Source organism: Mytilus trossulus, chromosome 1 (assembly GCF_036588685.1).
Source record: "Mytilus trossulus isolate FHL-02 chromosome 1, PNRI_Mtr1.1.1.hap1, whole genome shotgun sequence".
NCBI lineage: Eukaryota > Metazoa > Mollusca > Bivalvia > Mytilida > Mytilidae > Mytilus > Mytilus trossulus.
The window spans coordinates 7,460,008-7,486,957 of NC_086373.1; the positions used below are offsets into that span (position 1 = coordinate 7,460,008).

Here is a 26,950-nt window from a genome sequence, read left to right on the forward strand (position 1 = left end):
AACATACATGTCAGTCTGTCAACCTACAATATACAAACATACATGTCAGTCTGTCAACCTATAATACACAAACATACATGTCAGTCTGTCAACCTATAATACACAAACAAAAATGTCAGTCTGTCAACCTATAATACACAAACATAAAGGTTAGTCTGTCAACCTATAATACACAAACATACATGTCAGTCTGTCAACCTATAATACACAAACATAAAGGTTAGTCTGTCAACCTATAATACACAAACATAAATGTCAGTCTGTCAACCTATAATACACAAACATAAAGGTTAGTCTGTCAACCTATAATACACAAACATACATGTCAGTCTGTCAACCAACAATACACAAACATACATGTCAGTCTGTCAACCTATAATACACAAACATACATGTCAGTCTGTCAACCTACAATACACAAACATACATGTCAGTCTGTCAACCTATAATACACAAACATACATGTCAGTCTGTCAACCTATAATACACAAACATACATGTCAGTCTGTCAACCTACAATACACAAACATACATGTCAGTCTGTCAACCTACAATACACAAACATAAATGTCAGTCTGCCAACCTATAATACACAAACATACATGTCAGTCTGTCAACCTATAATACACAAACATAAATGTCAGTCTGTCAACCTATAATACACAAACATAAATGTCAACCTATAATACACAAACATAAATGTCAGTCTGTCAACCTATAATACACAAACATAAATGTCAGTCTGTCAACCTATAATACACAAACATAAATGTCAGTCTGTCAACCTATAATACACAAACATAAATGTCAGTCTGTCAACCTATAATACACAAACAGACATGTTAGTCTGTCAACCTATAATACACAAACATACATGTCAGTCTGTCAACCTATAATACACAAACAGACATGTCAGTCTGTCAACCTATAATACACAAACAGACATGTTAGTCTGTCAACCTATAATACACAAACATAAATGTCAGTCTGTCAACCTATAATACACAAACATAAATGTCAGTCTGTCAACCTATAATACACAAACATACATGTCAGTCTGTCAACCTATGATACACAAACATAAAGGTCAGTCTGTCAACCTATAATACACAAACATAAAGGTCAGTCTGTCAACCTATAATACACAAACATACATGTCAGTCTGTCAACCTACAATATACAAACATACATGTCAGTCTGTCAACCTATAATACACAAACATACATGTCAGTCTGTCAACCTATAATACACAAACAAAAATGTCAGTCTGTCAACCTATAATACACAAACATAAAGGTTAGTCTGTCAACCTATAATACACAAACATACATGTCAGTCTGTCAACCTATAATACACAAACATAAAGGTTAGTCTGTCAACCTATAATACACAAACATAAATGTCAGTCTGTCAACCTATAATACACAAACATAAAGGTTAGTCTGTCAACCTATAATACACAAACATACATGTCAGTCTGTCAACCAACAATACACAAACATACATGTCAGTCTGTCAACCTATAATACACAAACATACATGTCAGTCTGTCAACCTACAATACACAAACATACATGTCAGTCTGTCAACCTATAATACACAAACATACATGTCAGTCTGTCAACCTATAATACACAAACATACATGTCAGTCTGTCAACCTACAATACACAAACATACATGTCAGTCTGTCAACCTACAATACACAAACATAAATGTCAGTCTGCCAACCTATAATACACAAACATACATGTCAGTCTGTCAACCTATAATACACAAACATAAATGTCAGTCTGTCAACCTATAATACACAAACATAAATGTCAACCTATAATACACAAACATAAATGTCAGTCTGTCAACCTATAATACACAAACATAAATGTCAGTCTGTCAACCTATAATACACAAACATAAATGTCAGTCTGTCAACCTATAATACACAAACATAAATGTCAGTCTGTCAACCTATAATACACAAACATAAATGTCAGTCTGTCAACCTATAATACAAAAACATACATGTCAGTCTGTCAACCTATAATACACAAACAGACATGTTAGTCTGTCAACCTATAATACACAAACATACATGTCAGTCTGTCAACCTATAATACACAAACAGACATGTTAGTCTGTCAACCTACAATATACAAACATAAATGTCAGTCTGTCAACCTATAATACACAAACATACATGTCAGTCTGTCAACCTATAATACACAAACATAAATGTCAGTCTGTCAACCTATAATACACAAACATAAAGGTTAGTCTGTCAACCTATAATACACAAACATACATGTCAGTCTGTCAACCTATAATACACAAACATAAAGGTTAGTCTGTCAACCTATAATACACAAACATAAATGTCAGTCTGTCAACCTATAATACACAAACATAAAGGTTAGTCTGTCAACCTATAATACACAAACATACATGTCAGTCTGTCAACCAACAATACACAAACATACATGTCAGTCTGTCAACCTATAATACACAAACATACATGTCAGTCTGTCAACCTACAATACACAAACATACATGTCAGTCTGTCAACCTACAATACACAAACATAAATGTCAGTCTGTCAACCTATAATACACAAACATACATGTCAGTCTGTCAACCTATAATACACAAACATAAATGTCAGTCTGTCAACCTATAATACACAAACATAAATGTCAACCTATAATACACAAACATAAATGTCAGTCTGTCAACCTATAATACACAAACATAAATGTCAGTCTGTCAACCTATAATACACAAACATACATGTTAGTCTGTCAACCTATAATACAAAAACATAAATGTCAGTCTGTCAACCTATAATACACAAACATAAATGTCAGTCTGTCAACCTATAATACACAAACACAAAGGTTAGTCTGTCAACCTATAATACACAAACATAAATGTCAGTCTGTCAACCTATAATACACAAACATACATGTCAGTCTGTCAATCTATAATACACAAACATACATGTCAGTCTGTCAACCTACAATACACAAACATAAATGTCAGTCTGTCAACCTATAATACACAAACATACATGTCAGTCTGTCAACCTACAATACACAAACAGACATGTCAGTCTGTCAACCTATAATACACAAACATACATGTCAGTCTGTCAACCTACAATACACAAACATACATGTCAGTCTGTCAACCTATAATACACAAACATACATGTCAGTCTGTCAACCTACAATACACAAACATACATGTCAGTCTGTCAACCTATAATACACAAACATACATGTCAGTCTGTCAACCTATAATACACAAACATACATGTCAGTCTGTCAACCTATAATACACAAACATACATGTCAGTCTGTCAACCTATAATACACAACCATAAATGTCAGTCTGTCAACCTATAATACACAAACATACATGTCAGTCTGTCAACCTATAATACACAAACAGACATGTCAGTCTGTCAACCTACAATACACAAACATACATGTCAGTCTGTCAACCTATAATACACAAACATACATGTCAGTCTGTCAACCTATAATACACAAACATACATGTCAGTCTGTCAACCTATAATACACAAACATACATGTCAGTCTGTCAACCTATAATACACAAACATACATGTCAGTCTGTCAACCTATAATACACAAACAGACATGTCAGTCTGTCAACCTACAATACACAAACATAAATGTCAGTCTGTCAACCTATAATACACAAACATAAATGTCAGTCTGTCAACCTATAATACACAAACATAAATGTCAACCTATAATACACAAACATACATGTCAGTCTGTCAACCTATAATACACAAACATACATGTCAGTCTGTCAACCTATAATACACAAACATAAATGTCAGTCTGTCAACCTATAATACACAAACATAAATGTCAGTCTGTCAACCTATAATACACAAACATAAATGTCAACCTACAATACACAAACATAAATGTCAGTCTGTCAACCTATAATACACAAACATAAATGTCAACCTATAATACACAAACATACATGTCAGTCTGTCAACCTATAATACACAAACATAAATGTCAGTCTGTCAACCTATAATACACAAACATAAATGTCAACCTATAATACACAAACATAAATGTCAACCTATAATACACAAACATACATGTCAGTCTGTCAACCTATAATACACAAACATACATGTCAGTCTGTCAACCTATAATACACAAACATAAATGTCAGTCTGTCAACCTATAATACACAAACAGACATGTCAGTCTGTCAACCTACAATACACAAACATAAATGTCAGTCTGCCAACCTATAATACACAAACATACATGTCAGTCTGTCAACCTATAATACACAAACATAAATGTCAGTCTGTCAACCTATAATACACAAACATAAATGTCAACCTATAATACACAAACATAAATGTCAGTCTGTCAACCTATAATACACAAACATAAATGTCAGTCTGTCAACCTATAATACACAAACATAAATGTCAGTCTGTCAACCTATAATACACAAACATAAATGTCAGTCTGTCAACCTATAATACACAAACATAAATGTCAGTCTGTCAACCTATAATACACAAACAGACATGTCAGTCTGTCAACCTACAATACACAAACATAAATGTCAGTCTGTCAACCTATAATACACAAACATAAATGTCAGTCTGTCAACCTATAATACACAAACATAAATGTCAACCTATAATACACAAACATACATGTCAGTCTGTCAACCTATAATACACAAACATACATGTCAGTCTGTCAACCTATAATACACAAACATAAATGTCAGTCTGTCAACCTATAATACACAAACATAAATGTCAGTCTGTCAACCTATAATACACAAACATAAATGTCAACCTACAATACACAAACATAAATGTCAGTCTGTCAACCTATAATACACAAACATAAATGTCAACCTATAATACACAAACATACATGTCAGTCTGTCAACCTATAATACACAAACATAAATGTCAGTCTGTCAACCTATAATACACAAACATAAATGTCAACCTATAATACACAAACATACATGTCAGTCTGTCAACCTATAATACACAAACATACATGTCAGTCTGTCAACCTATAATACACAAACATAAATGTCAGTCTGTCAACCTATAATACACAAACATAAATGTCAGTCTGTCAACCTATAATACACAAACATAAATGTCAACCTATAATACACAAACATAAATGTCAGTCTGTCAACCTATAATACACAAACATAAATGTTAGTCTGTCAACCTATAATACACAAACATAAAGGTCAGTCTGTCAACCTATAATACACAAACATAAATGTCAGTCTGTCAACCTATAATACACAAACATAAATGTCAACCTATAATACACAAACATACATGTCAGTCTGTCAACCTATAATACACAAACATACATGTCAGTCTGTCAACCTATAATACACAAACATAAATGTCAGTCTGTCAACCTATAATACACAAACATAAATGTCAGTCTGTCAACCTATAATACACAAACATAAAGGTCAGTCTGTCAACCTATAATACACAAACATACATGTCAGTCTGTCAACCTATAATACACAAACATAAATGTCAACCTATAATACACAAACATAAATGTCAGTCTGTCAACCTATAATACACAAACATAAAGGTCAGTCTGTCAACCTATAATACACAAACATAAAGGTCAGTCTGTCAACCTATAATACACAAACATAAATGTCAACCTATAATACACAAACATAAATGTCAACCTATAATACACAAACATAAATGTCAGTCTGTCAACCTATAATACACAAACATAAATGTCAACCTATAATACACAAACATAAATGTCAGTCTGTCAACCTATAATACACAAACATACATGTCAGTCTGTCAACCTATAATACACAAACATACATGTCAGTCTGTCAACCTATAATACACAAACATACATGTCAGTCTGTCAACCTATAATACACAAACATACATGTCAGTCTGTCAACCTATAATACACAAACATACATGTCAGTCTGTCAACCTATAATACACAAACATAAATGTCAGTCTGTCAACCTATAATACACAAACATAAATGTCAGTCTGTCAACCTATAATACACAAACATAAATGTCAACCTATAATACACAAACATAAATGTCAGTCTGTCAACCTATAATACACAAACATACATGTCAGTCTGTCAACCTATAATACACAAACATACATGTCAGTCTGTCAACCTATAATACACAAACATACATGTCAGTCTGTCAACCTATAATACACAAACATACATGTCAGTCTGTCAACCTATAATACACAAACATACATGTCAGTCTGTCAACCTATAATACACAAACATAAATGTCAGTCTGTCAACCTATAATACACAAACATACATGTCAGTCTGTCAACCTATAATACACAAACATAAATGTCAGTCTGTCAACCTATAATACACAAACAAAGGTCAGTCTGTCAACCTATAATACACAAACATACATGTTAGTCTGTCAACCTACAATACACAAACAGACATTTCTATTTTTCTCTCTCTAATCATTAACATATACAAATGTACAGGTTTAATCATTATTATGTTCATGCATATGTCTTCAAGTTTGCAATAGGTTTTATATTTTCAAGATTTTACTATTTGGTCTTCAAGCATCACTGAAGAAACAATATTTGTTGAAATGTGCATCAGGTGCTGAAAATTTGTTCCGTCAATCAATGTTATCATCAGAAATACACCTCAATAAAATTTCAAAAAGAAACATTCAATTCTTCAATGAAAACCAAAATGATGCTTCTGATTCATAAAAAAATAGTTTAATGACTACCTCGTTTTCATCTTTCAGAATCCATTCCGGCAGTTCATCGTCCTCCATTAGACGTGGTTTCCTGTTTGGATTCTTTGCTTCCTCTCTCCTTCTATCTATATCCATTTGCTAAAACAAAAATCAATTTAACCGTTTTAGGTCTTTTCCACATCATTAAATACATATTTCATATAGTCTAAAGTTCAATGAATATTTATATTTGTCTCAACCTTTCTAATTTTAGTATCAAATATTTTTGAAATGATCATGTTCACCCAATATTACTTTTAAATTGTATTTTTCTAAGAATCTTTTTTACATAACTTCTAGCCACCATATAAGTTTATATATTTGATACATTTGTACATATCTCCTTTATCATTCATATCTATCATGAAAACTATATTTCTATTCACTTCTAACTTTGATATAAAGTGTAACCTGTTTAATCAGACATCTGAGTATTCCAACATCCTGCTTTAACAGTGTAACCTTTTGAATCATACATCTAAGTATTCCAACATCCTGCTTTAAGGGACACATTTTCATGATCCTAAAATATGCCTATCCTTGCAGAAAAAACCTTGAGTATTCGACATTTTTTTCTGGTCCGCGTATTACAAAGGTTATACTGTAAATGTACTCACTTGAAACATCTCAAATTCTTCTTCACTTCTAGCCATCATCTGGTTGACTGTTTCATCATCAGGCACTTCATCTTCTTCCTATAAAACAGTAAATTGTACATTCATCTCAATATCTCTCAATACTGTAAATTCATTATTTTATAGTTTGATACCAATTTTCGTAGCTTTCGTAAATACAGGCGAAAACAAATAAAATGTTCGACAAATATAACTATTTTCAATAGGCTTGCATGCAAACTTCTACTAATCCACGAACATGAAGGTTTTCCTTAATCCATGAGAATTGGTACACACAAAAATAAATGGATCCACAGTATATTCTAAAGTTCAATTGGTCTGGGTTGAAAGGGAGTTGATAACACAAAATTGAAAGTTCTATTTTTGTAAATTTTGCTGACTATGTTTTTAAGTTAAGATGAAAAGGAAGAAATTCCTTAAACAATTCCATAATAGCAGGTGCACAATTTAACATCTTATAACTGTCTTCAATTTTAGGGATTTTTGGTTGAAACTGAAGGAGGAAAAGCTTTTTACACAACACTGGTACCATGCTTTGAACATTTTACTGAAAATTACTTACTCCAAGGTCAGGAAAAAATTCCTTAAACAATTCTATAATAGCACCTCAGATATTTTACATATGTACAACCATTCAGTGAATTTCAAGGACCTGTTGAAAACTATAAGAGGAGTAAATCACACAAAGAAGATACCCTTTTTCCCCTCACCAGCCCCACATTTCACTATACCATAAGTTGGTTTTGGACTTCATTAAGTAATTCAATGTGTAGTTTTAACATATAGAATACCTACCTCTCCATCTTCCTGATCTTGTAACAGTAGCTTTTGTAACATCTGTCTTCTCTCATTTCCAGTAGATTTCTGATCAAACATACCAGCCTGAATAACCTTCTCATCCACATTAAGTTTGTATCTAGCAGCAGCCAGAATCTTCTCCTCAACACTGTTTACTGTCATCAACCTTAAAACTCGGACTTCATTCCTCTGTCCTATTCTATGAGCTCTGTCCTGGGCTTGTAAGTCCTATAAATAGTCAATTATGATACACAAGTCTTATAAATAGTCAATTATGATACACAAGTCTTATAAATAGTTAAATATGCTTCACTGTATGAAACTTTTACTTGTGTACACAATAATGTATGATATCGGAAAATGGAAGCATATACTGGAACTGAAGTACAATTAAATAAGAGTGTTTTCATAGTACACGGATGCCCCACTTGCACTATCATTTTCTTAGTTCAGTGGAACGTGACATTGGGGTCAAAATCTAATTTAGGATATAAATTGGAAAGATCATATCAGAGGGAACATGTGTACTACATTTCAAGTTGATTGGACTTCAACTTCATCAAAAACTACCTTGACCAAAAACCTTAACCTGAAATGGGACAAACAGATGGACAAATGGAAGCACAGACCAGAAAACATAATGTCCCTCTACTACTGTAGTTGCGGCATTAACGTACGAACAGACATACAGACCAAAAAACATAACTCCTCTTCTATGGTAGGTGGGGCATAATATGTTAGATAAAACCTGCTTAATTAATATTACTTCAGTTACCATAGTAATTTAAAGCATATATTTCTCAGTAATGACATGAATTGGTCAATTAAATAACAGCATCTTACCTGATGAGGATTCCAGTCAGAATCAAATATAACAACAGTATCAGCAGCCTGGAGATTGAGACCTAGACCACCAGCTCTGGTACTCAGTAAGAAGACAAAGTAAGGTGATTCAGGATCATTAAACAAAGCTAATAGTTGTCCTCTGTCCTCACATTTAGTTGTTCCATCTAATCTCAAGTATCTGTAACCTGTATAACAAAAGTATATAATGCTCAAGTTCTGTTAAAAGACTTTTAATTCAATCGTCTTCAATGCATTTACATAAAAGTCACAATGTTCCAATACTTCACAGAAGATAAAAAATATGCCCTGTTGTAAAGTTTATATTTAATCAGTAGTGGTGCCTACATTGGTTTACAACTACATCCTTGGCTTTTCCCGCTGACTTTTGAGTAATCCTGATAAAGTTGTAATCCAGGAAGCATTTCTAATGCATCATATTTGTTAAAAAAATTCTTTTCTTTTATATGTAGTACTGTAAATTCAGAAATTTTGCGTGCATTTATTATATCATTTTAGACTAAAATACAATTTTAATTTTTGTGACATTGAGAAAAATGCTAGTTAAAATTATTGCGATAATAACCCTGTCACGTTTTTGGCAATAATAAAAATATCCCAATAGTTTCTAAATTTACAGAATCTATATGCAATTGCCTGACATGTTCAATCCTCCCTGTTATTTGCTTACCTCTGTAAACAAAGTAATCTTCCATTACACTCATCAATGTTGTCATCTGACAAAACAACAAAACTCTGTGATTTGTAACCTTTAGTTTGGGTAGTATTCTGTCCAGCAATTCAAACTTTCCTCCTGCTCGGTACAAATCTGGGCTGTAAAAAACATAATAATTTATATAATTGGCTTGCTGGACTCTGTAATCTTCTTTTCATCCAGTAACATTTATGGCATCATCAAGAATTTTTAAGAATTAAAATAATAAAATATGTTTCAAAATGGAATCTTGATACTTTGTCATTTAGACTATGGAGGTACTTAATTTTTAATTGTTGATTAAAGTTCAAGATTATAAGTGTACTTACTTTATGAGAATCGTTCATGGTTTTAAAGAAACAGTTGCCAAATAAGAGTGGTTCTGTATGTGGCTTATATCTATTGATACTGATTTGTATAATTTTACCATTCCATATCCAATTTTTACTAAGTAAATTAGTTCAAGACTAAATCTTATTTGCTTCTCTCAACTTGTACAAAAAATGTGTAACTTTAGTTTTTCACTGGTTGTTGTTTGAATAATGTACTTAAAATTCTTTTAAAGATTAAACAAAACATATCTAGCACAAGACAAGAACATACCCAGTAACTTCTCTTTTACCAAATCCTTGGTGTTCAGCAAAAGCTTCCTCTAAATGTGGGAAGATAAATGGATGATTGCAAATCTTTCTAAGCTGCATTATGGTATTCATCATAGCTCTAGCTCCACCTTTACCACCCTGTCAAAATAATGATTTATAAATTGGTATTGAGACTCAATTTCAAAAGTATATTATACCTATATATCAGTTTTTGTTGAAATCCAAACACAAATAGATTTTCATCCGATAATGTGACCTTTAAACATTAAGTCCCCCCACCTATTCGACAATGTGAATCATTTAGCAATAGAATTGTAAACCTATAGCTTTTGTTGCAAACTTGCATAAAAAGAAAATAATCACAGTTATTGATTACGTTGTCCAAATTTCATACAAACCCTTTTATAGATTTAAACAATATTTAACAAGAATGTTTCCAAAGTACACTGATGCCCCACTTGCACTATCATTTTCCATGTTTCATGGACTGTAAAATTGGGTAAAAATGTAATTTAGCATTAAAATTAGAAAAAATTATACTATAGGGAACATGTGTACTAAGTTTCAAGTTGATTGGACTTCAAATTTATCAAAAACTTATTTGACCAAAAACTTTAACCTGAAGTGGGATGAACAGTGGCACAGACGAACAAAGTGACGGAAGAACAGAGCCACAGACCAAAAATATAATGCCCCTATACTATCGTAGGTGGGGCATAAGTGGGGCATACAAATATTATGGATATCAGTTAAGGTAATCTTGACTTAACATACAATAGTGCAATTGATTATTATCTGGGACCTCCAACTTATCAGTAGAGGTTTTAATCATCTTAGCTCTAACTTTTCCTTGACCACCCTGCAGGCAAAAAACAGATGGAATGAAAATATAAAGTAAAAGTAGAAAATATTGTTGTAAGATTCCTACCTTCCTATCACTTCCATCAGTAAGCATCACACCCTTAGACTGCATGTGACGGTAAACATATCTCTGCAAGGCTGACATTTCACACTTGATAACATATTCAACCTAAAAAATACAATTTCACAAACTGAAAAAAACAGAAAAATAATATTCAAGCAGAACTACATGTTCTGCATGTATGGCTCATACATTTGTATCTTTGAACAATAATTAAAGTGCAAGCTCATACATTTGTATCTTTGACCAATGATTAAAGTGCAAGCTCATACATTTGTATCTTTGACCAATGATTAAAGTGCAAGCTCATACATTTTTATCTTTGACCAATGATTAAAGTGCGAGCTCATACATTTTTATCTTTGACCAATGATTAAAGTGCGAGCTCATACATTTTTATCTTTGACCAATGATTAAAGTGCGAGCTCATACATTTTTATCTTTGACCAATGATTAAAGTGCAAATACTTTATTCAACTCAATAAATTGATATGATAATTTCTTTATGTACTTCTTCATGCAGTATTCATCAAAATATCTTATAGTATTTTGTTGTAACATATAATGCATCAAATGTTAAAGATCATATATATTGAGTCAAAAAATTGCACTGCACTATCAAAATAAGATCATTTATTACCCCAAAACAATATGACAATATCGGAAGTATTGAGTAAGCAAATCATTGAAATTATAGGTGCAAAACAATTTTGTTCTTATTTTTGTTCAAATATTCACTGAAAAAATGCTTTCCAGAAACTTTTAAACACACATATACATGTTATGAATAGGCATTTCTACAAGATAGAATCTACCTTGTCTGGTAACTGAGATTCTACTTCTTTCTTCAGTCTTCTCAACAAGAAGGGACGTAGTACTTTATGTAGACGTCTGATGATCAATAACGTCTCCTCAGAGTTCAATTCAACCTAAAACAAAATAATAATAGTATGCTTATACCGGTAAATTCTGTAATAACATCCTAACCTTTCTTAAAATTATTCATCTATAACTTTACAAATTAATAGCATGATAAAAAATTTTACTTCCTAAGGCAAAATTGACTGGTGGATTTTGCTATTATTCTTATGTCCTCTTTTGTAATGCAACCCTTCAACTGTTTCAGTTTTTAAGCATCCATAGTTTTCATATATTAGGATTTGAGCAGAAATGATGAAGGTAAATTCATAATAGCACTTCAAATGCATGAAATTTATAAAGTGGTTTTTTTTTTTTTTTTTTAAACAAACCAACATTTCACAGCACATAAAGGTCAATTTATACATTTTTTTTATGATTTATTTGTTTACCTTTTCTCCTGTCATGGCAAATGGTGCATTAAACCACTGTTCAAATGTGGCACAGCATTTGAAAATGCTTGGCAACAAGAAATTCAACAAGGCCCATAACTCTGGCAATTTATTCTGAAATTATATCAAATTAAAATTAATCTGAAAATCAACACATATACATATAATACCATTAAAACAAATATTTACTTTTTTTTTTTTTTTTTTTTTTTAAAGTTTTGGCTTGATTCCGGATGAATTCTTCACAACATATTTAGTTTTGTTATAACCAAAATGTTTTTTTAATGTATTGTTGCGTCCATTTCAAAAGTATTGGCAGACCTATAATTTTCGATACTGTGAATCAAGAATAACATATTATACCTATATATTATATCAATCAAAGATTTAAAAAATTTCTGATTTCTGAACAAAAAACTACAATTTACCATTTTTTTATACAGGGAATCAAGATTGAACTGTTTGTAAAGCCTAAATACCTATATATCAATATTTATTGAAATCCAACACAAAAAAAAGTAATTGTTTGAGGCTTGATAAAGAGGTGGACATAGTGACTCCTCCACAGGGCACTAACAATAAAACAAATAGCAGCCTAACTTTGTTGTCAATAAAATACTAACCTGTAATGGTGTTCCTGTTAATAACAATCTGTGTGGGGCTAGGTAATGTGTGTTTAACACCTGTGTCAGTTTACAGTGGTGATTCTTCATTCTATGTCCTTCATCAATTATCATATACTTCCAGCGTATCTATAAATTAAAAATTAATTTTTACAATTACATCATTGATATTTTTAGAACAGATATTAGATTCCTATTATTCCAATTGCAAAGGAGCATAACGGTTGAAGTGACACCACCAAAATTCAAACTTTGATCTGTATTCTGTGGTGAAAAGCAGTGTATAAGTTTCATAGCATTTGGTTGAGGCAAACTTAAGTTAGAAAACGGAAACCAACTTTGGGATGTATGGACGGATAGACGAATGGGGGTAAAACTTAATGTCCCCTCTGCTACAAAGGGGCATAACAATTTTAACATATGAAATCATTATTATTCTTTGTTATCAATTTCTGAGATAAGTAAAATGCTTAGAATTAAATACCTAATAAAATACAATTTTTTACCAACAATAGTATTATTAACCCATGATAATTTAACCATCTTACAAAGATATGATTTACAACAGTATTATTAACCCATGATAATTTAAAATTGCTTAACCAGTATTTGGTACAAAAGTACTTTAAAGTTTGTCTAATTTCTGTTTTTATATAATTTGTCGGTTATCTTAAAAAACAGACAATATCTAGCATGTTACTTCCCTTTCATTTGATTGGAATCAGATACACAATTTTATACATGTATTAATAAACCTAATTCAAATATCATGTGATTCTATGAAGAGTATATATTTAGAAAAATGCAATATATAAATGAATCTGGTCATACCTTGCACAAGGCAGCTTTGTCTTTGATGATATACTCATAAGTTGTAAGAAGTACATTAAATTTGGCAGCTTTCAGGATAGGTAACAACAGCCTCCTTGAATTAGGAGAACCTTTGTAGGGAATTATTACAACAGATGGCGCCCACTTCTCAAACTCAATCACCCAGTTAGATAATGTACTGTAATAGAGATAATAGTTATAGTCAATTCATTTCGCTTGAGTTTCATTTATTGCAAAGCAACTTTTTTTCACAAGAAATTTATATTTGGGACTTCCGCGACAAGAAAAATAACACAAATATAATATGAAAATAAGTTATCTTCTTTTATATAAATACATCAAGAAAATTAGAAATCACGAAAAACACAACACTACAAAGTCAGCTAGAAAGGACTAATATAAAATAAAATAACCATAAAAATAAGTTAGATAGCAGTGCATGTATTTAAATGGTCTTTTATACTAGATACTGATGTGAGATAGAATTTCACACTAATTCTTGTTTACTAACTTTAAATTGCAATCTTATTTTTTTTAGATTGATCTCAGTCCTCTAGTAACAGCAACTATGAAAATTCATTTTTTTTTTAATATGAGTCTTCAATGACAAAATTGAATAGCAATACTTTCAGTTGCTAGGTTGTTAATAATGATAACTTAAAGTAACACTGCTGATCATGATTCTTCTTTCTCTTGCTGCTTATTATTTATTCAATATTAAAATGATTGAAAATCTAAGAGAGTTTACCCACTAATTATTACCTCATAAAGTTTACCTTATGTTTATCAATTCATTTTACTTTATAAGGTTAAAATTAGAATGGAAATGTGTCAAAGAGACAACAACCTCACCATAGAGCAGACAACACCACAAGGCTACCAATAGGTCTTCAACGCAACGAGAAACTCACGCACCTAGAGGCGTGTTTCAGCTGGCCCCTACATAGCATGGTTGTTTTAGTATTAAACATATCAAGTATACTTACGACAATGGAACAATGATAAGGAATGGACCATTTACTCTCTTCCTCTCTATTAGATATGTGATCAGTCCAATGGTCTGTATAGTTTTACCTAGACCCATTTCATCAGCCAAGATTCCATTCAGGTTATTATTGTACAATGATACAAGCCATTCCAATCCACTCAGCTGTTAAATCAATATAAAACCATGTTAGTACTACTGTGGATCACACTATACAAATGTGGACCAACGGTAGAGGTCATTATTTGGCCCCTGAAAGTTTAGTATCAATATCCTTTCGAGGAAAACAAGTCTATTCAAATCAACATGGCAGTATATATCATACCCCTCCCCAAATAAACAGAATAGTTCTGTTGTGCTAATATTTAAACTTAATACATGAAGCAGTGGTGAACAAAAATATTTTCCAACGAAAATTGTCATGGGGGGGGGGTTCAAAAATTTGTCTTTCAAGGATTATTAGCAACTTTTAAGTCTGGACATTATTCAGTACATTTCCTTAGTTACAATTAAACAAGATATACCAATGTTTATAACTTCTTTACCTGATATTCTTTTAATAGACCATTGACCATGATAGAAGCTTGTTCCACTTCTTCCTTGACAGTATGTGCCAAGCTATAGTAATTCTGGGCTTCTTTAACCTTTAAGTTCTCATATTCATCATCCTCATGTGTCGCATTACTGCAAACAACAAGAACATATTTATAGGTAACTATCAAACTATAAGATTGCATCAACTGTATGTTAGAATCAAATTTTTTAATCAAGTAAAAAGTCATCAAGGACACTAGGCTACTTATTGAGTATGACACAAATGCCTTTCATCTTCACAAAACTGATCAATGGCATTCTTTGTGATATATCGTTCAGCTCCTTATCTTCAAAACGCATTGATTTTTTCTTGAGGATATTTTTTTTCTCATAAATGTTTTATAAAACAAATGTATTACATATGAATTTTGATTTTACCTAAATAAAAAATAACACATCAAAGATACCAGGCTTACAATTTTGTACTCCAGACAGGAGTTTCTTCTACAAAAGACTCATCATATATACTTTCATCAAAAGGAAAAAACCCAGGCCAAATGAAGTACGAATCTGAAGAGTAATTTAAACATAATACTAAATACAAACTATGTATATAACTAATCAGTACGCTATTTACCTGTATATAACTAATCAGTATGCTATTTACCTGAGAATTTTCTTAGCTTCCTCCTCATCGAGATCTTCTGATGACTTTATGATCTGAAAATGATTTTCTTGTTTAAGTATGTCAGATCAAAATAATTTCACATAATACTAGTGAGCAACAAAGAACTGTTATATGAGAAAACAAAAATGTGTCCCAAGTACACAGCTACTTTTGAATAGGTACTATTTCTGTACTAAAAATATGTAGTACTGGAAATTTACTTTTAATATTAAATACTTTTTCTTTACTTTAAAATTATTGTAATATTATGGTGACTTGAGTAACACCGGTATCACTCAGATTACAATTCTACCTTGACAGGTAAGTTTGTATTTAGCCTATAAAATACTTATTAAGCCTTGAGAATTGAAAGGTCAGTTTAGACCATTCATACAATAGGAGTTGATAAATTTGGCTTCATGCCATTTCCCTTGTCCAAAATTAAGGTCACTTTATTGTTATTGTGATATTGTTTAAGTACAAAAGAACCCTATATTCTGACCAATACTTAAACTTTGCGCATCTTGATTTAATTGTTCAAAATAAGTTAAAATTGAATTTTATGGTTATTTTAGGCCTTTTAATTGCATATTTCTTTACATGGAATATTTTTTCCAAATATAAAAAAAAGCTATCTGCTTGATTTTATAGAAATAGACTATGCTTGCAGGTTATCTATTATACTGTCTTGTAATATGTTTACACCAAATCTGACAGTTTTAGTTGCAAAATATTTTAAATGAGAGCTGAAATTTTTTCTATATCTTTAAATGTGCATTGAAGGTTTAAATAATCAAGTGTGATCAAGAATGAAGAAAACATCTTGGTCCAAAACAAAACATCATCAACCAGGATATGAAATTCCAAATATTAATTTATTATACTAATATCAATTCATATAAACTTTTAAAGATTATATTGATTCCTGTAAACTGGAAATCTCAAGCCACTGTTTTGCATGTTTACAATGTAGGTCATGTCCCAACAGAAAATCAAGAAATATGACAGTATGATGTACTCTTAGTAGCAACTTTACCTGACGATATCAGGGAAAAGGTATTTAGTCAGATCTTAACACGTACTTGTGATTTGGTTAAAACCGGTTTTGATATAAATATACGAAGAAATGTCGAAATGTTCAGGACTTAATTAAATCCGTATTTCGGTAGGATGGTGCAAGCATACGATTTTTATTGCGTCTTACACTTTGAGAAGCGAATAATTTTTAACTACTTTATTCAAATATTGTGTAAAATCGTTAATTTTGAGCTTTGAAAGTCAAGTGGCTCGAGCATTTTTCTGAGGAAGTTTTAAAAAATTGCAAAGAAATATTTTTACAGTGGGTTAGCTTTCATTAGTCTTCACTATCTATATATTAACAACTTTTGGTTATATTTACAATTTAGAATCATCATTGAAGGTGGAGGATGATTGCACAGTTAATTAATTCTATTGATGTGCCATTTGTATGCAAGAGTGACATTCCGTTGTATTATGTGCCAATTCGAAAAAGTTATGCGAGTATTCTCTCCCCTTAACAGGTTCATTATTTATAATTAAGTTTACTTTTCTGATATAATTTTGAATAATTACAAAATGTATCAATTCAATATACTTCAGTTTTTGTTATTGGTGTATCAAAAACATTGATGTACGAATATAATTTCATAAATTTGAAAGTCTAAAATGATTACATACCAATATAAAGAACCGTTCAACATTTTTGAAAAAGACTATGAACGAAAACCGCATGATTTATCTTCTCTTGATGATAGATTGATTGGCAAATGAACCAGCATTATCTAATAGTAATCACAGAGAGGGACCGGCTAGCAATTTTTAATTGTAGCTTATTCAACGTTAAAACAATTTTCCACTATAAACAAATGTTACTTTATACAAATATAAGGACTTAGTTACCTAAATCTACAAATTTTATTAGATATTATGATTTTTTATTGCAATAGATTAATATGCTACTCTTAGCACAAACACATAAGGTCACTGTGAAATAGACATCTAGGGCATGAAGCAGTCAGTTAAACTAAACCAGTTTCACTAAATTTCTAGTTTAAAACCAGTTTGACTAGTATCTGTTTAGTCTTGGAAGAATAATGATGTGTCCTATATTTTGACATGAGGACCTGCATGGGTTTTTATTAATATCTTTATTCTTTAACTTCTTAGTGCATTTTTCTTTTAATAGCCTTAAAAATAACTCTCATTCTGTAAATTTCTGATGAAAATGATTTTGCTATTTAGTCTTTCTGTTACAAGATTATTTATCAGTTATGTACATTGACCGTTATATTATCAGTATTGTATTACAGTTACCCAAGTTACCTTTTCAAGTTATTTTGCACATTTATTCTTTATAACTTTGCACCACATAATTCTCTATTCTTTATTTTGTTGTTCATTTTCTCTATTCTCTTATTTTTTGTTGCTATTACATGTATTCTCTATTCTGTAAACCCCATTCTGACCCTTATAGGTAAAGTCCTATTGTATGAATGGGATAAACTGACCTTTCAATTCTCAAGGCTAAATAAGTATTTTATAGGCTAAATACAAACTTACCTGTCAAGGTAGAATTGTAATCTGAGTGATACCCGTGTTTCTCAAGTCACCATAAGGTACTTGTATTTTACAGTACTTGATTTGTACAGAATATTTTGGTACAGAAATATTACAATATTCCATGTTTGAAATTTTTATTTCAAAATGCTGAAAATGTAACGGTAGTAACCAAAAACCTGCAGTACCTAAATTTCAAGTACAAATCAAGTACTGCATGTAAAATACAGGTACCTAAATATTACAATAATTTTAAAGTAACAAATAGTACTGAATATTAAAAGTAAATTTCCAGTACTACAGATTTTTAGTACAGAAATAGTACCTATGCTAAAGTAGCTGTGTACACGGATGCCACATCTGCACTATCATTTTCTATGTTCTGTGGATCATGAAAATAGGATAAAATCTCTAATTTGGCATTAAAATTCTGTTTCATGAAATTTTCAACTGACAAAGAGGGATTCATATGACATTAAGTGATAAAAGTAAAATCAATTCAATATAATACTAACTTCTAAACTATTTTCCTTTGAAATGTTTGATTCAATTTATCTAATATTGTTACAACAGTAATATCAATAATCAGATTACAATGACTTACCTTCTTTGGCGTGACCTCTTGTATAACTGGTACTGGAATCTCAGCAGGTTTCTCCTGTAATAACAAACATTTTACCATCTTTTCTTTCTTTCATTCCCTAAATTGGGTCCAGGACCCTTAGAGAGGTAATTAGTTAAACGGAACCAGAAGTGTACTTTAAGCAGTTAAGTAAATTAAAACTAGAGGCTCTAAAGAGCCTGTGTCGCTCACCTTGGTCTATGTTAATATTAAACATTGTACACAAATGAATTCATGACAAAATTGTGTTTTGGTGATGGTGATGTGTTTGAAGATCTTACTTAACTAAACATTTTTGCTGCTTACAATTATCTCTATCTATAACAGTAGTTTCTGTGGAAAATGTTAGTGAAAATCTACAAATTTTGTGAAAATTGTTAAAAAATGACTATGAAGGGCAATAACTCCTCAGGGGGTCAATTGACTATTTTGGTCATGTTGACTCATTTTTAGTTCTTACTTTACTGTACATTATTGCTGTTTACAGTTTATCTCTATCTATAATAATATTCAAGATAATAACAAAAAAACAGCAAAATTTCCTCATAATTACCAATTTAGGGGCAGCAACCTAACAACCAATGATCCAATTCATCTGAAAATTCCTGGGCAAATAGATCTTGACCTGATCAACAATTTCAACTCTGTCAGATTTGCTCTTAATGCTTTGTTTTTTGGGTTATAAGCCAAAAACTGCATTTTACTCCCATGTTCTATTTTTAGCCATGGCCACCATCTTGGTTGGCCAAGTTACCGGACACAATTTTTATACTAGATACCCCAAAGGTGATTGTGGCCAAGTTTCAATTAATTTGGCCCAGTAGTTTCAGAGGAGAAGATTTTTCTAAAAGATAACTAAGATTTACGTAAAATGGTTAAAAATTGACTATAAAGGGCAATAACTCCTACAGTGGTCAACTGACCATTTTGGTCATGTTGACTTATTTGTAGATCTTACTTTGCTGAACATTATTGCTGTTTACAGTTTTTCTCTATCTATAATAATATTCAAGATAATAACCAAAAACAGCAAAATTTCCTTAAAATTACTGATTCAGGGGCAGCAACCTAACAACGGAATGTCAGATTCATCTGAAAATTTCAAGGCAGATAGATCTAAACCTGATAAACAATTTTACCCCATGTCAGATTTGCTCTAAATGCTTTGGTTTTTGAGTTATAAGCCAAAAACTGCATTTTACCCCTATGTTCTATTTTTAGCCATGGCGGCCATCTTGGTTGGTTGGCAAGGTCACCGGACATAATTTTTAAACTAAATACCTCAATGATGATTGTGGCCAAGTTTGGTTAAATTTGGCCCAGTAGTTTCAGAGGAGAAGATTTTTGTAAAAGTTAACGCAGGACGACGATGACGACGGACGACGACAGACGACGGACGCCAAGTGATGAGAAAAGCTCACTTGGCCCTTCGGGCCAGGTGAGCTAAAAATCAAAACTTTTGCCAAATGTAACCACATCTTAATCTTAAAATCCCCCTTCTATATGTCACATGTTTAACTAAAGGATAAAGTTAGAAATAGAACTGACTTGCATAAGAAATAGATCTTTAACTGCATATTCTATCTTTTGAGAAAAATCAAATAAAATAATTAAATAATTATTGTGAGTATATTGTATAAACAAGATTAAATGAATGGGATTACCTCCTCTTCCTCACCACTTTCTTCATCCTCCTCACCATCAACTCTAGGAGCTACCTCATATCTGGAAGTAAAACATCATTAATTAATGTAAGGTCTTCCATATTCTTATATACCATTTTAAATGTCATCTATGAATTGCAAAATGTGCATGTTTGATAAAAGTGTTAGTTGTCTCATTGGCAATCACACCACTTCTTCTTATTACCATATTCATGATATTGTAGCTTAAACATTTGAAATATGTTGTTTGTTCTGCAGATATAGCAGATCAGGGAAGGAAATGAGTTTTTCCTAACCCTGGATTTAATTCTTGATATTAGGGTATCCAATTGACTGGCTATATGTGAAGGAACATTATTTTTTACTCACCCTGGATCCAATTCTTGATATAAGGGTAACTAATTGACTGGCTTTAAGTGAAGGAACATTATTTTTTACTCATTCAAGACTCATTCTTAATATTAGGGTATTAAATTGACTAGCTATATATGTAAAGGAACGTTAGTTTTCACTCACCCTGGATTTAATTCTAACCAAGTATCTAATTGACTAGCTAGAGGAGCCCCTTCTCCAGACAGAATCTTTCCTGTTGCTGTCTCTACTACAGAAACTCTCATATCACTGGCGTTAGAGCTTTCATCCAATACCTAAGGTCAAAAACAAAACTAAATACTGTAAATTCAGAAATTAATGCGAGGTTTTTATCATTGTGAAAAATGTGACTGAGTTGTAAACGCAATAATTTAAACTCGCATTTTCATTTTGTATGAATACCAATAACGTGGTCATTTTAATAAATTTCCTGTTACAAAACTTTGAATTTTTCGAAAAAAATAAGGATTTTCTTATCCCAGGCATACATTACCTTAGCCGTATTTGGCACAACTTTTTGGAATTCTGGATCTCAATGCTCAACTTTGTACTTGTTTGGCTTTACAAATATTTTGATATGCGTGTCCCTGATGAGTCTTAAGTAGACAAAACGGGCGTCTGGCGTACTAAATTATAATCCTGGTACCTTTGATAACTATTGTATGAATTTAACAGGATTTTTCTCAAAATCTCAAAAATTATAATCACATTTAAGTCTAAAATGTCAAAATTGTAATAATAAAATGCACGCAATAATTTCTGAATTTACAGTACAATAAAAGTGGTTGTATATATGTCATAAATGGCTTTATAGCCGTATTTTTTTCTAATAAAACAACTAATTACTTTAACGCACAGAATGTACACAATGTACAGTACCAAGCTTATTTTAGAGTTGTCTAATTTGCAATCGTACCACTTCTACTTTATATTTACAGTTTTATTTCAAGCCATCACACAAGTGCAACTGGTGATGAGTTATATATATAAACAGTGGATTTTAAGTATGAAAATAATTGGCAAAAAGAGAAGAATTAAAAGGGGGGGTGTTAATAATTACCTCTGGGTTAACTGCTTCAACCCCCTTCTTCTTTTTCTTTCTTTCCATTTTCTTTTTTCTTATGTCTTCTTTATGCTCTGCTAAGAGAGACATCATATTTGTAATGTACTCATCTGTCTGAGATAGAAGGTAGGCCAGACGTTTGTCCTTCTTCTGATCAATTAACTTTCTATACCCTTCTTCATCTTCGGCCTGTTAAATATAAACAATCAAATGTAGGAGATAAATCATATAAACCAGGTATAATAACTAGCATAAAGAATTCCAAACTGATTTGGTAAAGTTTACTGAGATCATCACCCTGTTTGATTGTTGAAGAAGGAACTAAATGAACGATGAACATATCCCACTTCATATACGTAATAGTCTTTAGTTAATTGATAATTGGTGAATTTTACTGTCTACAACTGATCTGTTTTGATATGTTATAAATTAACTGAATAAGAGTTAGCAAAGTTGAAATTTAACTTTAGAGAGAGTTAATACCTAAATTAACTCTTGACAAATAGTTATGTATTACTTTTATGATCTGATCACAACTTTAAGAAATGTTGATGCCCCCTTGAAAGCCAGAAACATCACTCCTTAGCCTCACACTTGCTTTTGCAATGTCATGCACACAAAATAATCTTACCATAAGTCTTCTCATTCTTTCTTTCTCTAGTCTCTCTTGTTCTTTCTTTTGTTCTCTCTCTGTGTTAGCGTGGTGCATCATAATGGCCTTGTTAACCTTGTTGACCTTAGACTGTATAATACGATGGTAATCTCTGAAATCCTTAGCATGTTGTAGAACAGCATTCAGATACTCCTACAAATCAATGAAATAAAGAGTAAGCTGAAATGTATAACATAATGGCCTTGCTGACCTTGTTGACCTTAGTCTGAATAATACAATGGTGATCTCTGAAGTCTTTGGCATGTTGTACATAAGCATTCAGATACTCCTACAAATCAGTTATAATTGAACAATGATTATATGCTAAGCAAGTCTAAAATCTTCCAAAAAATATAATGAAGCATTGATTTATTTTAACATTATTTCCTGTCAATCTAAAAGCAAAATAAAAGGCAGCCTGTTTAACGTTTTTAAAGTACCTGGTGTTTCTGTCTTTTCTTCCTTTCTTGGTCCATTTTTTGTTGTTTTTCCAGTTTCTCAGTAACTCTTGCCTCTCTGAGAGTTTGTCTTTTATTACGTTTATATGCCTTGGTGTTAAGTGCTGTCTCTAATGTTGTATCTTTTCTCATACAGGCAACTACCTCAGTTCTCAACTATAAACATAATACAGTGTGATAAATTTGACAATATTTAATGTTGAAATGCTCATAAACATATCCATTATTTATACTAAATAACTTTGTTTAGTGTTCAATCATTTTGTGAAAAAAACTGAAATATATTTTTTATCAATCTTTTTTTACTATTACACACACTGTTTAAAATCCTTAACTTTTCAAATGATTTTTTTTTTTATCAATTTGTCTTTTAATCAAATTGTCTTATCTTACCTGTCTTTGGAAATTGAGTAACCTGAGGGCCCTTAATTCTATCATAGCTTTACATTTCATGTCCTCAGGCATAACAGCAGGAAGATTATGTAATTCCTTGATTCTGTGACCAATTCTGGCTGCAATTCTGAAACATGCAAATAATTACTATTAACTAGATACACACAACATCCAAAGTCATAACCTGCATTATAACTCATTAATTGGGTTCTAATGTTGTTTGAATGTTCTATACTAATTAAAGACTCATAACAAAGCTAATGTCCATCCAAAAAAACATTTTAAAATGGTTGAAAATTGTACACTACCTACATTTTCTTCTATCCTTGAAACAGAATTGATAATGGATTTGTAGGAAATACTACCAGGAATAAAATCGTTACAATGTCAGTTTCAGTGTTTAAGAAAAGGCAGCTTACTCTTTATTACTTTTCACGTGAATGATCATCTCGATGTTGTAATATTTCATAAAAAGAAAAAAAAAAGAACTGTTTAAATTATGCCATTGAACATCTTGAATAAGAAACTTTTGAGTGAGTGATGCTATATGAAAATTGAATGAAATTCCATAAATAACTTTATTAAAATAATTATTAGAACCATTATGAAAGCAATGATTTCTTGTGAAGATCGATTATTTATCAAGATGTTGTTTAACATTTTGTAGTGTGAGTAAACAGAAAAGTGTATATTTTGTTAGACTCTATTTTTACTAAATACCTATTTTCCCTCTCATTAAGAATATCTATAGGATTAAGTCCTTGAGGTTTCTGGACTGGTGCTATTTTACTTTGTTTCTGCATGGTCATCATAGCCTGTAAAGATGAAGGAGGAGGGGTTTGTTGATTGGGTTTTGGTTGCTGTTGTTGTTGTTGAGTTGGGGGCACTCCTGGTGTGGCTCCACTTTGAAAGTTCGGCTGTGGACCTTGTTGGGGCTGGGACTGACTTTGTGGTGGAATTCTTTGTGGCTGATTTGGATGAGAATCTGAAATTTTTAATTAAAAAGAAGATAAAATTAATGTAAATACTCAAGACACAAAGAGGAATCTTTTCTCATCTGAACATCAGATCATGGTTTCTGAATTTTATCGAGTTTTGTGAAGGCTGAGATATGTAAAAGCAGATTCAATTTTGTTTAGAATTTTTAGTTTCAATCACTTTAAAAATTTACAAATATTTCCAAGACTTGTAATAAGTTATTGAAATGTCAAATCAGTATTGTAACAACTTGTACAATGAAGATATTTTACAAATGTCGAACATTATTAAAGTTATTTAAAATACCTTACTCCCATTTTAGGACAAAATATACATGTTATTTGTAAAATTTGATGTATCTGAGTGAAGCACTTCAATTCTGTCATCAATCATTATAATAGGTAGGAAAGTATCAAATTCAAACCTTGAGGTCTTGGCATTCCACTAAAAGGTGGTCTCTTGCCTTCCACAGCTGCCCTTAGATTTTCAGGGATGGACTGGTTTCTAGCAAGGAATTTGTAAGCCATTATTTGTGCACGCAGTTGTGAAAGCTGTGATGGATTGAAGGCAGTCATTTTATTTCCAGGTTGCTGCATTCCTTGGTGACCTGCAATAATGGAAAACAATGTAAATATTTTTTGTAAGAACTGAATAGTGCATGCCCACTTGTCATTCTTGTTGTTGAATGCAATGCTTTAAATGTGGAAAAGACAAGTTCAACTAATAATGTGGTTTAGTTATAGTAGAACTTAAGGAGCACCTGTAGAGTCACTTATTCAATATCTGAAAGATTCAACCAAAAAAAGTATCTTACAAGATGAATTGAGCAAACTATCAAAGAGTCATTATCATGATTATATTGTTAGACATCTAAATGTTTGATTACCTTGTTGAGGTTGATCCCCTTCCATCCCTGGATTTGTAGGTGCCATATTTGGTTGAGATGCACCTCTATTCATCATTGGGCTCATCCCTGGCTGTGGTCCTGGGTGCCCCATTCCACTCTGACCACTAGGATGTCCTGGCATCACATTACTACCTCCACCTGCCATGTTTGGATTCATTGGTCCAGAACCAGTAGGGTTGGGTGCATTCTGAACATTCATGGAATAACCAGGACCACCACTGGAAACATTAGGCATATTAGGTGGACCAGACATATTTGGAGCTCCCATACTTTGTACAGGTCCTGGCATTCCACTTGGGGTATTAGGCATACCTTGATGCATACTGCCCATTCTGTGTGGTGTTCCCATTCCTTGGTTTGTAGGGATTCCCTGTTGTTGGACACCATGCATACCTTGAGGAACACCAGGAGGCATCCCCTGGGGTCCACTTTGCATTGAGTGTTGTCCACTAGGCATACCCTGTGGACCCATTCCACCAGGTCCCATTCTATTACCATATGGATTCTGCATACCATGGTGTTGTGGTGGCATGCCTTGTGGACCACCACCACCTTGCATTCCTTGTGGATGCATGCCACCAGATCTTGCACGTTCAGCCATAGCCATGAGTTGAGCGTACCTTGGATCTCCTTGCATACCTTTGTCTTCCATTTGACTAATTGCCTTTAAAATATAAATACATCTAAAATTAATATAAGTTAAAAAGATGGGTACTGTAGAAACAAAGTATTGTGAGGAAAAAAATAGTCAGAAAAGATACACTTTTGTCACATTAAAGATTCTTTCATTTTTTTTAATAATTACCTTTATTTTTGTAAGAGTAATTGTAAGAACAAATATCAAGCAGAAAAAAAATTTGACAATTAGGTCAATATGATACCAGAGGGGAATTTATGAGAATGACACTTTTCAAACGCATCATATTTTAAGAGTTCCTCAACAATATTTGTTAT

General features: G+C 32.0%; 1 protein-coding gene across 2 annotated transcripts in view; it reads right to left on the reverse strand.

The window, feature by feature from the left end:
* Positions 1-26,950, reverse strand: part of LOC134713947 (probable global transcription activator SNF2L2) — a 39,798-nt gene that overhangs the window by 8,324 nt on the left and 4,524 nt on the right. For both annotated transcript variants that reach the window (XM_063575217.1, XM_063575223.1), the window contains exons 3-26: positions 25,976-26,660; positions 25,514-25,696; positions 24,832-25,096; positions 24,112-24,238; positions 23,701-23,874; positions 23,240-23,413; positions 22,606-22,797; positions 21,690-21,820; positions 21,174-21,234; positions 19,492-19,545; positions 16,311-16,363; positions 15,655-15,793; positions 15,111-15,274; positions 14,125-14,302; positions 13,294-13,422; positions 12,671-12,784; positions 12,176-12,289; positions 11,367-11,468; positions 10,440-10,576; positions 9,813-9,955; positions 9,122-9,309; positions 8,276-8,506; positions 7,463-7,540; positions 6,837-6,944 (exon numbers count right to left, since the gene is read on the reverse strand). In XM_063575217.1, the coding sequence (XP_063431287.1) occupies positions 6,837-6,944; positions 7,463-7,540; positions 8,276-8,506; positions 9,122-9,309; positions 9,813-9,955; positions 10,440-10,576; positions 11,367-11,468; positions 12,176-12,289; positions 12,671-12,784; positions 13,294-13,422; positions 14,125-14,302; positions 15,111-15,274; positions 15,655-15,793; positions 16,311-16,363; positions 19,492-19,545; positions 21,174-21,234; positions 21,690-21,820; positions 22,606-22,797; positions 23,240-23,413; positions 23,701-23,874; positions 24,112-24,238; positions 24,832-25,096; positions 25,514-25,696; positions 25,976-26,660 (3,924 nt within the window). The remainder of the gene's footprint in view (positions 1-6,836; positions 6,945-7,462; positions 7,541-8,275; positions 8,507-9,121; positions 9,310-9,812; positions 9,956-10,439; positions 10,577-11,366; positions 11,469-12,175; positions 12,290-12,670; positions 12,785-13,293; positions 13,423-14,124; positions 14,303-15,110; positions 15,275-15,654; positions 15,794-16,310; positions 16,364-19,491; positions 19,546-21,173; positions 21,235-21,689; positions 21,821-22,605; positions 22,798-23,239; positions 23,414-23,700; positions 23,875-24,111; positions 24,239-24,831; positions 25,097-25,513; positions 25,697-25,975; positions 26,661-26,950) is intronic.